This window comes from Oncorhynchus mykiss, chromosome 9 (assembly GCF_013265735.2).
Source record: "Oncorhynchus mykiss isolate Arlee chromosome 9, USDA_OmykA_1.1, whole genome shotgun sequence".
Lineage (NCBI taxonomy): Eukaryota > Metazoa > Chordata > Actinopteri > Salmoniformes > Salmonidae > Oncorhynchus > Oncorhynchus mykiss.
The window spans coordinates 29,109,396-29,121,406 of record NC_048573.1 but is presented as its reverse complement, the minus strand read 5'-3'; the positions used below and the strand labels follow the sequence as shown (position 1 = coordinate 29,121,406).

At 42.2% G+C, this 12,011-nt stretch overlaps 1 protein-coding gene across 3 annotated transcripts in view; it reads left to right on the top strand.

Annotated features, from left to right (window-relative positions):
- Positions 1-12,011, top strand: part of LOC110531883 (TBC1 domain family member 14) — a 69,677-nt gene that overhangs the window by 18,317 nt on the left and 39,349 nt on the right. For all 3 annotated transcript variants that reach the window (XM_036987787.1, XM_021615359.2, XM_021615360.2), the window contains one exon: positions 11,776-11,899. In XM_036987787.1, coding sequence (XP_036843682.1) covers positions 11,776-11,899 — 124 coding nt within the window. The remainder of the gene's footprint in view (positions 1-11,775; positions 11,900-12,011) is intronic.

The window sequence follows — 12,011 nt, the reverse complement described above, 5'->3', positions numbered from 1 at the left end:
CACCTGATTGCGAAACTTGAGTCGCACCTCATCCGCCTCGTGCACAAATTCATGTTGTTCCTATGACCAGAGGTATTAGAAATATTAAAATAGACCTGATGAGCTGCTAATAATAATAAAAACGCAGGGCTATCGATACACTTTGGTACTCGTTCATTGCAGCTGCAGCGCGAGTGGAAGTAGAGAGAAGCCCTTCCATGTTTTTTTAAATAGTTGAATAAAAACAGTGTTAAACAGTGCTGAATAAGACTTGAACTCACTCATAAAAACAGCTCTTTGCTGTATTCTTTGACAGTTTCTCTCTGGTCATGGTTTTATAGAAGTTATTAAATATCACGTAGGCTAGTATCAAACTTTTTCTGTGGCCGGGGTTGTGGAAGCTATAGGCACGGTGATTGGCGAAAATCCGATTGACCAGCGCAGCAGGCGCACTCAATTGAGCCACAGATCTCCAGGTCCGTCCGGGTAGACGGAGTTTGTATTTTCAGACAAATTAAATGGTTCAAAATGGAAACACTTTCCCTATCCGGTGCGCAGGGCTTCTAAATAAATTGCACCTACCGCTAACAACGCAACATTAATCAAAAAACGCTATATCCCATAATGGACAATATATATATTTTTTTTAAATAGCACACACAATATCCCATAATGATGAAGTGAAAAAAAAAAGTGAAATGTTTGCGAATGTATTAAATACAGAAATCTCATTTACATTAAGTATACACACTGAGTCAATATTTTATCTCTAAGAGATAAAGGTCTGCAAAGGCAGACCTGAATTGTACAATGTCTGCCCATTTTATTGTTTTTTTGTAATTCTTCAAGCTCTGTCAAGTTGGTTGTTGATCATTGCTAGATAACCATTTTCAAGTCTTGCCATAGATTTTCAAGCCGATTTCAGTCAAAAGTGTAACTAGGCCACTCGGGTACATTCAACGTCATCTTGGGAAGCAACTCCAGTATAGATTTGGTCTTGTGTTTTAGGTTGTTGTCCTGCTGAAAGGTGAATTTGTCATTTGGAAAGCAGACTGAACCAGGATTTCCTCTAGGATTTTTGCCTGTGCATGTAGCTGTATTCAGTCAATTTTTATCACCAAAAATTCCCTAGTCCTTGCCGATGACAAGCATACCCATAACATGCAGCCACCACAATGCTTGAACATGTGAAGAATGGTACTCCGGGATGTGTTGTGTTGGATTTGCCCCAAACGCTTTTTATTTAGGACATAAAGTTACTTTCTTTTGACACATCTTTTGCAGTGTTACTTTAGTGCCTTGTTGCAAACACGATGCATGTTTTGGAATATTTTTTATTCTGTACGGACTTCCTCCTTTTCACTCTGTCATTTAGGATTGTGGACTATCTACAATGTTGTTGATCCATCCTCCGTTTTCTCATATCACAACCATTAAACTCTTAACTGTTTTAAAATCACCAATAGCCCCATGGTGAAATCCCTGAGCAAGTTTCCTTCCGTTCCGGCAACTGAGTTAGAAAGGATGCCTGTATCTTTGTAGTGACTGGGTGTATTGATACACCATCCAAATCCTAATTAATAACTTCACCATGCTCAAAGGGATATTCAGCATCAGTGCCCTTCTTTGTGAGGCATTGGAAAAACTTCCCTGGTCTTTGTGGTTGAATCTGTGCTTGAAATTCACTACTCAATTTAGGGACCTTACGATTACAATGTGTGGGGTACAGAGATTGGGTAGTTATGAAAAAAATTATGTTAACCACTATTATTGAACACAGAATTTGATTTGATTATCACACTTTTTAAAAAATATATCCTGAACGCATTTAGGCTTGCCATAACAAAGGGGTTTAATACTTATTGAGTCAAGACATCTCAGCTTTTTATACATTTTTAATCTACACATAAAATTCCACTGAAATTATGGTGTATTGTGTAGTTAAGTGACACAAAATCACAATGTTAATGAATTTTAAAACGTGTGTTACAGTAAAGGGGTGTGAATACTTTCTGAAGGCACTATAATGTTAGCTAATCGGTTAGCATCACCATTTGCCAGTTAGCACAACATGGCTAGCCTGTAGCTGGTTAGCTTGCCTCGCTAGCATTATCAAATGACAATGTTACATAACCAGCAGTATCTAGACAATACACAATACACACGCATGATCTACGACCTAAGTACATTTTAATGAGGTAGCTGCGCTAACGTTAGCTATCCTACCTCACTTTATCAAAAGACTGACTATGATGTCAATCGCCACATTCTTATCGGCAGACTCAACAGCCTTTGTTTCTCAAATGATTGCCTCGCCTAGTTCACCAGCTACTTCTCAGACCGACTTCAGTGTGTCAAATCGGAGGGCCTGTTGTCCGAACCTCTGGTAGTCTCTATGCGGGTGCCACAAGGTTCAATTCTCTGGCCGACTCTCTTCTCTGTATACATCAATGATGTCGCTCTTGCTGCTGGTGACTCTCTGATCCACCTCTACGCAGACGACACCATTCTGTATACTTCTGGCCCTTCTTTGGATACTGTGTTAACAACTCTCCAGATGAGCTTCAATGCCATACAACTCTCCTTCCGTGGCCTCCAACTGCTCTTAAATGCAAGTAAAACTAAATGCATGCTCTTCAACCGATCGCTGCCCGCACATCCAGCTTCACTACTCTGGACGGTTCTGACTTAGAATATGTGGAGAACTACAAATACCTAGGTGTCTGGTTAGACTGAACTCTCCTTCCAGACTCACGTTAAGCATCTCCAATTCAAAATTAAATCTGGAATCGGCTTCCTATTTTGCAACATAGCCGTCACTCATGCTGCCAAACATACCCTCGTAAAACTGACTATCCTGCCAATCCTTGACCTCCAACGCTCTACTCAACAAATTGGATGTGTCGCCAAAGCCCCATACACTACCCACCACTGCGACCTGTACGCTCTCGTTGGTTGGCCTTCGCTTCACACTCGTCGCCAAACCCACTGGCTACAGGTTATCTACAAGTCTCTGCTAAGTAAAGTCCCGCCTTATCTCAGCTCACTGGTCACCATAGCAGCACCCACTCTTGGCACGCGCTCCAGCAGGTATATCTCACTGGGCGCCCCAAGCCAATTCTTCCTTTGGCCGCCTTTCCTTCCAGTTCTCTGCTGCCAATGACTGGAACGAATTGTGGAAATCACTGAAGTTGGAGACTTATGTCTCCTTCACTAACTTTAAGCATCAGCTGTCAGAGCAGCTTACAGATCATTGAACCTGTACATAGCCCATCTGTAAACAGCCCATCCAACTACCTTGTCCCCATACCGTTATTTATTTTGCTCCTTTGCACCCCAGTATCTCTACTTGCACATTCATCTTCCGCACATCTATCACTCCAGTGTTTAAATTGCTATATTGTAATTATTTCGCCACTATGGACTATTTATTGCCTTACCCCCCTTATCTTACCTTATTTGCACACACTGTACATATACTTTTTTCTATTGTGTTATCGACTGTATGTATGTTTATTCCATGTGTCGTTTGTGTTGCACTCCTTTGCTTTATCTTTGCCAGGTCGCAGTTGTATATGAGAACTTGTTCTCAACTGGCTTACCTGGTTAAATAAAGGTGAAATAAAGAAATTATCAGGCTAACTACTCCACTGACTCTTTGGAGCTAAAGAGGCAGCTGTTTCATTCAAAAACAAATCTATTGTGATCTAATTATAATGTTGCTAGCTACGCTAGTTATCTAGTTGTGGCCATCTGGCTAGTGTCAGACGGAAGAGGAAGCGAGACATCGCTCTCCCTAATTTTTTGGGTCAATGAACGAAGCATTACAGTCAATGAACGAAGCAGACTAGACCCAGCTACTAATACATTGGTGCCTATGGGAGAGCCACCCCATATAAGCAGACCGGAACTTATTTTTTATTTTTTTATGGTAAACCGGGACATCTTTGTTTTATTCACCATCTTTTGGTATCAACAAGGGCTTACTACAAATTCTAGCTAGCAACAGTAGCACAGCTTGATAGTTAGCTAACATTGGCTGTCTACAGCAGGCACAAGCCAAACATCGCTTAACTTCTTATGGTATAGGGGACGCGTGCGTCCCACTTGGCCAAAAACCAGGGAAAATGCAGATTCAAATAAATTAAATCACACATGTAAGATACTCAATTAAAGCTACACTCGTTGTAAATCCAGCCAACATGTCAGATTTTAAAAGGCTTTTCGGCGAAAGCATAAGACGCTATTATCTGATGATAGCACAACAGTAGCATATTTCAACCCTGCAGGCGCTACACAAAACACAGAAATAAAATATAAAACATGCCTTACCCTTGAGCTTCTTTTGTTGGCACTCCAATATGTCCCATAAACATAACAATTGGTCCTTTTGCTCGATTAATTCCGTCCATATATATCCAAAATGTCAATTTATTTGACGCGTTTGATCCAGAATAAAACAGCTTCTAAAATGCGCAACTTCACTACAAAATATTTCAAAAGTTGCCTATAAACTTTGCCAAAATATTTCAAACTACTTTTGTAATACGACTTTAGGTATTTTTAAACGTTAATAATCGATCAAATTGAAGACGGGTCTATCTGTTTTCAATAGAGGACGAGAGGAAACTAACGCTACTTTTCAAGTCTTGGCCAACTCTCAACAGCGTTACCCTTCTCCAGGATGGCCCTACTTCTTCATTGCACAAATGAATAACCTCAACCAAATTCCAAAGACTGGTGACATCCAGTGGAAGTGATAGGAACTGAAAACAAGTTCCTAAGAAATATCGTTTGCCAATGAGAATAAGTGAACAGACAGAGACCTAAAAAAAAAAAGAAAAATCTGAACGGTTAGTCCTCGGGGTTTTGCCTGCTACATAAGTTCTGTTATACTCACAGACATGATTCAAACAGTTTTAGAAACTTCTGTGTTTTCTATCCTAATATGCATATCTTATATTCTTGGCATGAGTAGCACGAAGTTGAAATTGGGCACGCTATTTATCCAAAAGTGAAAATGCTGCCCCCTATACCTCCAATTGTGGCCTGTAGTATTTTAATGAGGCTGATCGGCATACGATCTGTGCTATGTGCACATCAAAAAGGTTGAATATTCTTGCCGTGTCTGAGGCTTTAGGCCTATTTTAAAATAGTGAATACATGTATGGGACTATGGCCATTGACGGAATTACCATAACCCACTCTGAAGTTAATGAAGCTGTTTTTAAAAGTTCAACAAAGAGTTTTAACGGCTGGTTTTACATCCCTCTCGATCACAGCTGAGCTGTTTTAGTGCAGGTGGTTTGTTATTTTCACCTTTGCGTACCACAAATTCCCCTACTTGCACTGCCGCTTGTTTTCCTCAGCTCTGAGTTGCCTTCCTATCACGACTATCACTACTTTCAAACTAGCTTGCCAAACCAGTGTTTGACAACAGCACTGTGGCGACAACAGCATGCGCTCTGTGTCAAGGTTTATTCAAGTTTACACACGTGTTGTAGGCACTGGGGCCAGCCACTTTTCTCTGCTGCTCCCTCCAATCAATTACTCTGCTCTCTCGCTCTCTCTCTCTCGTGTGTGTGTGGTTACACATCCTCTTTCTGCACTTAACACACTCACTTTCTCTGTCTACACACATACATTCTCTCTTTCCCCTCCCCTTTTCTCAGTCAAACTCCTTCATTCTTACGGGGAGTTGGTGGTAGAGTGGGCTGTGGTTAGGATCTTTGAATGACACAGAACACGGGGTTACCTCTCAGCTGTGGGTGTCTCTATCCCTTAAAAAATATATAATTTTCTCTTTTATCCTACTGAATACAACTATGGACTTCAGGCTTGACTGAATGAGAGGCTCTACTTCATACTAAGGAGTTTCTCTGGGATTCTGAGAGCGAACAGACTGCTCTTGCTGAGGATCTAAAGAATTTCTCTCTCTGGACAGTGGAGAAAATGTTGTGGTTTTGCACTGGCACACAGACAGGATGGCTGCCCCTTCACTGTCCTCTTCATTGACAGGTCTGTGTGTACGAGAGGGCTATTCTGGCTTTAGAAAAACCAAACCATCACTTCGAAGTTATCTAGGGGCTATATTTCTGTTTTCTACCCATTTTGTTTTCCTAGCCTGGATACGAATCCATTTCTGCTAGCATTCCACTCCTTGTGTGATATGCTAAACATGACACTGGGAGTTGTGTGTGTGGGGGGCATATGACGAGGAATACAAGGACTCGAATGTTAGCCTGGGTACTAGTCAGTAGTTTCCCGCTTGACACAAAAAGAACACTCTGCCATGTGAGTGGTTATGAGGCCTGGAGGGTTTTCCGTTTAGGCAAAGTGTGTGATTGTGTGTACCAGGTGTCATTATGACACATCGCCTGGAAAGGGGAACAAGTACTTGAAGTTCTGAATATTCTCTTACTGCTCTATCTGTTGTGACGGTCATGTGTTTTGTTGTGTTTAAAGCAGTTCTGGTACACACTTTGGGGATTTGTCTGCTTTTTAAAACTTTTCTGAAACTTTTTACATTATTCACTGCTTAGGGCCTGCATTATTCACGTTTGAATACTGAGTACAGAACATCTTGTAGAATCTGCCCCTCCACATCAGACTATTTATTGTAATGTTTACTAAAGCAAATGATTACAACCAACCACGTGTGAATCCGTAGTTTCCTTGTGGTAAGCTAATAGGAAAAGGAAAAATAGGCCTAGGTTATAGTCAAAACTTTGCGTTTTAGCTAATAGGAAAGATTAGCAAACTTTGCTCTGTGGCGGTTTCAGTCAGTGCCCAGCTGTGCCCCCTGCACCCCTGAACTTCCTTTATCACAGCGGAAGTTACTGCTGTTTAAGACTGTGTTTATAGTGCTTAGTTCTCTTCAGTTATTGATTAATTTTCCCTGTAGGTAGGTAGGTAGATAAGTCATTGAGAACCAAATGTTATTTTACAATAACGACCTGTCCGCAGCTCTTCAAGCTACTTTCTAATCTAGATTCAGCATTGCAGGCAATGTTTCTATTTTTGCATTATTCTTGTAAAAAAAATAAAAAAAATATGTGCCTGTCCGGTTGTATATTGTAATATTTATTTTTGACCCAACAATATTCTTCTCTGACAAATCGTTACTTAACAGCGTCATAACAATGTCTGCTGGGCCTGGTGTTGTGTAAGTAAATGTAATATTTACATGCCAGACCTCCGCTACTGATACAGTGCTATAGTGCACACCCACTTCCCTGTGCTTTCATCCCGGTTTGCACTACCTCCAGAGGGATGAAGGGAGAGCCTGGTGGGAGACGGGGACCGAGGTTAAAGAGGGATCGGAGAGGAGTGGGACACAGAGTACGTTTGCATTGAGTTGCACCATACTTTGTCAACGTCACATGAAAAACTGCTTCCTAAAATTCAAGTTGTGTTATCATTTTTTACTCCCATCATCAAAATCACTTTTGAAGAACGCATGTCATTGCTCGTTCACTGCATTGCAATGTTTCAATTGAAATATTTCCATATTTGCCAAATTGACAGGAGGGCCTTCTCAGGTTTGGCTTCTTGTCAGAACCATAACATCGTGGACTTGGCCTCAGAGCCTGAGATTGCTAATTAGAAACACACACAGCTGCAGCCATAAACACACGTACTAACATGATTCATGTTCTGGCCTGGGCACTAGGCTTTTTATTGTCCCTCTGTTTTGAGAACCAGCAGGCATACTGCTCTTTGTTTGACGTGAGAGACCCACCACCAACCAAGTTTTTCCATTTACACAGCCCCTAGTGCACATTACTGTTAGGCGACACATCTTTCATGTTTACCTTCCTGACATTTTAAAGGTAGACGGCGATATGACATAGATGCCGAAATTAAACAGCATAGTCGGTCAATTTCTGCAACAACTTAAAATGTTGATGTGCGGTTCTCGACTCCTCTGCTGTTCTGGTGCCGTGGCTAACACGCTGTGAGCCGCGTGAAACGGACCCGTGCACCGATGCAAGACTTTGCTCTCACACAGTATCCTTGCTCGTCTCATCTCAGCATCTTCGGTGCTGCTCGTGGCAACGTCATTTTGCCGAGTCTTGCTTTTAATGAAGGGTGGAAAGGTTGGAAAAGTCACAAAGGATTAATGGGACCTGGCTACCTAGCTCTGAAACCACCATCTGCGGGGAACACTCAGCCCTAACGCCCACCTCCCCACAGTTCCCAGCCGACCCTTCTCCGGTACGGGTCCTCTATTCATTTTAATGTGTTGACAATTTTAATAGTATGCATACCAATGGTCCAATATTTTCGATCCCTGCTGTGCGTACACTTTTGGTGGTCTGATAGACTCAACACGAAACGTTTCTCGTTTAGGCCCAAGACCATTGGCGCCGATATGTCATATAAGGCAAAATCGGATTTAAGGAACATTTTGTGCGTACTGGTTATACATTTGCCCCTCGCCAGTCTTTCTCTAGATATGCATGTTTTATTCATCTTTAAAGGTTAGCAAAGGTGCAGTGTGAAACTCTGGAACTTGTTTTGATTGTGTAACGCATTTGTCAACATGTTGTGAGCCATTGAAAGGATTAATCTAAGGTCAAGTACCAGAGGCTAGGCTTATATATTCGGCTCAAGTTACTACATCCTTTTTTAGGCCGCAATGATGGGTCTATTAGATGCAGGTTACACAGTGTCATAACATGCCATGTCACCACAGCGTCCAATAGTGCAACTGGGTGGGCTCACTGGACCCAGAAGGGTCATCAGAAAAGGCAGGTCACAGATAACGATCATGGGACCTTTACTGGGACTACCGGAGTTTGACCTATTTCTCGAAGGAGAAGAATGTTCAGATTCAGGCACTGCCCTGGAGCTTCTATATAGCCTGGCTACCTCACTAGACTGTGAGGTCGGACAATGGCGACTGGCAACTGCAGTGGTCAATCTGGTTGGCCAGGCTAGCTTTTATAGACACACTTTCAGATATTTCCCCTTTCTCATTGTAGATTGTTTCTGAGATTTAGCCTAATAGTTTTGAGTTACAGTTTTGAGACTCAAAATGACTGGTGCCAATGGTAATCTCTGTCTTTGCCTCTTTTCCTCTCAGTTTTTCCTCACATCATCCACTTCAATGCTCCCCCCCCCCACTCCTGCCTTCTGAGAAATAGCAGGCCCTTCTTCCACTTATTTTATTTCCCATGAAGGAGATCTGAATGTCATTGTCGGTTACTTTGAACGGGCTTTCAGGCTTTGAGTTCTGTTTGTCTCGTGCAGTATCTCGACAGGGTGCTTTGAAGCAGAGCCCGTAGAAGCCCAGACTAACAACTCATTGGCTAGTTTCTGGTCTTTGTCTTTTTGGTCCAAGCAACCATTAGGCAGGCACAAGTGTACACACCCTTAGACACTTGGATAGACTGTAAAAGTAGGGACACGTTTTTCAATGGGAAGATGCAAGCCTCGGTCCTGTATCTCAGTCAATCTACTATCCTGTGTTTTTTGAAGGCATTCGAGATGGGTTCCATGGGGGGGTGAGTGGGTCAAGGGATATGGGTCATAATGGGTCATGTCAAACAGCAGTCCCTCTCTGACCACTGACTTGTATCCTCCAGAGTCTCTCTGTTGAGATTCTGGTGTGGTTTTAATTCAATAATACGTACACAACAGTTGCCAGCTGTGTGTATGTGTGTGTTGCTCTGCGTGAGTGTCAGGGTTCAGGTATTAGGGAGCTGTTGGTCAGTAGGCAGGCAGTAGACTGTTTTTCACTGTGTGGTCAGTGGGGTTCCAAAAAGGCATATGCTTTGTTAAAATGTACTGTAAGATGGCCTAGCGTTATTTTTCCACAGTCAAGATGCTTCATACTGTATAGGTAGTGGATTTTTAGGATTCTGTAATCCAGTGAGATTGTTACATTTACCCTTTGCGGTGGCCATTTATGCTCATAGTAACTTTCCAAATATTCACACATTTTCCCTTTTTCTTTAAAGGAATTGTGTCAACAACAAAAAGTCATGAGATAAGCCAATATCCTGTGCCGTGGTGTCTTATCCTGAAATTGCTTTGCACTCTGTAAATCCATTGATTCGAAAGGTTCAGCTTCCGTAACCAATAGTAACCTTATGGATTGCGTAGCACTTAGGCTAGTAGTAGAAAAGACAAGCTTACTCCACTGGAAAGCAGGAAATGAGCTGGCTAGCGTCATTAAATGTATCTGCCCGTTTACGTCACCTCTCGTAACGTTGAGGAAGTTGGCTCGTTTATCAGATGTCATGCTTTTTCACTCTCTATTCGAGTTTTGAATGGAAGCCTTACATTGTCTCTTTGTGAATCCTACACCATAGCCTGCCTTGATGGAGAAATGAATGCAGTATCCCTAATCTGAAAGGGATGCAGCCCATGTGAAAGAGATGGCCATGTTCATTATAATGGCCATTTGCATTCAGTTCTAAACATCATCCGCCCTAGCTAAACATACTGTTCTGACTGTCCCTGTGTTAGCCTACATTGTCTAGTTGGTACTACAAACGGTTGTCCAATGGAACATGTGAAAACGTTTCCTCTATTGAATAAGACACGTTTTCAGTAAACGGTTAACCAGTAATGTTGATTCCTGTTTCACGTACAGAGATTAAATCACATTTTATTTGTATCATGTGCCGAGTAATTAACCCACGGAGACTAGATAAGATTAACCAAGTTGACTTCTTCCCAATTGGTCGATACAGCTGTAATTCAGACACAGACACAGTTTCCCCCGTTGTAGTATTTATACCCCGCCTTGGGTGGAGTCTCCTCCTTATCTCTAAACATTGCATCATTATTGCTGGGCAGGGAGCTGAATGGGCCTGAAACGGTTCCTCCCCTTATCAGTACCGCCACATGCGATCGGGTTCCCTGCACTCAGCTCCTCCCAAGCTTCATTATGTCTCCACCCCTCATGTCTCTTTCGGAACTAATGTTCCTATACTTCTGAGTATAGCAATGTTCAAAGTTTACCCCCGGAGTCCAACACTGTGAAATGCTTACTTTACAAGCCCTTAATAACCAACAATGGAGTTAAGAAAATATTTACTAAATACACTAAAGTTAAAACAAATGTAATAACACAATAAAGACAACAATAACCGAGTCAATGGCGGTACAGTTTGCTTTAAAGCTGAACTCAATGGTGAAACTGCCACGTCCATTGGGATATTACAACAACAAATAAGTTACTGCAAACAACAAACACGATACGCACGATAGAACAGCAGAATATACTAGAGGATATAATTTTATATAATTGAATTCTTTGTAACCATGCTGCTTGACGCACCTCACCTCCGTTTAGTCTACAAAATAAAAAGAATAACAAAGGTGCTGGAACGGACAGTGGCGCTGCTTCCCCTAATGCAGATTCTGTCTTTAATGCCAAACCCATTGATTATTAGATTCTTCGCTGTGCTCTTTCTAGCCTACTTTATGTCAAGGTGGTATTTTAAATTGAAGTGTAGCCCAGTGCTCTGTCCCTGGCTTGGACTGCTCCACTTTTCACATTGTTGGGTCTTTAACTGGCTTGTGGTGTGGCTTTGTGTTTAAATCTGTGAATTCCGCTTGTGCGCTTATCTCATGGACACACGCCAGCCAGCCTTTGTATTGCCGCCGTTCTCCGCCTCGGGTGACTTAGTGAAGGGAGCCAGTGTGTGTTCAGCTTTGGCTCTGGGTTTTAATGTCTTAATTTACATGTTCTCACTCTCTCTCTCTCTCGATATTTCTCTGTCCCTCACTATTCTCTCTCTCCCCCTCCGTCTTCCCTCTCTTGCTCCCTCACTCTCTCAGGAGTCTGTTTGTCAAGAAAGTGAAGGACACTTGGCCAGTGGAGCAGAAAGACCCGGGCTGGAAGCTGTTTGGGAAAGTCCTCCCTAGAGAGTGCTCAGTGAAACACCCCCAGAAAATACAGAAGGTACGCAGGAGCCCACACACACACAGATGGAGAAAACAGACCACACTGCTCGACATTAACGCTTGTCCTCTAGTCCGGGACAAGTAAAAAGAATTGGCGGACAAGAAAAAAA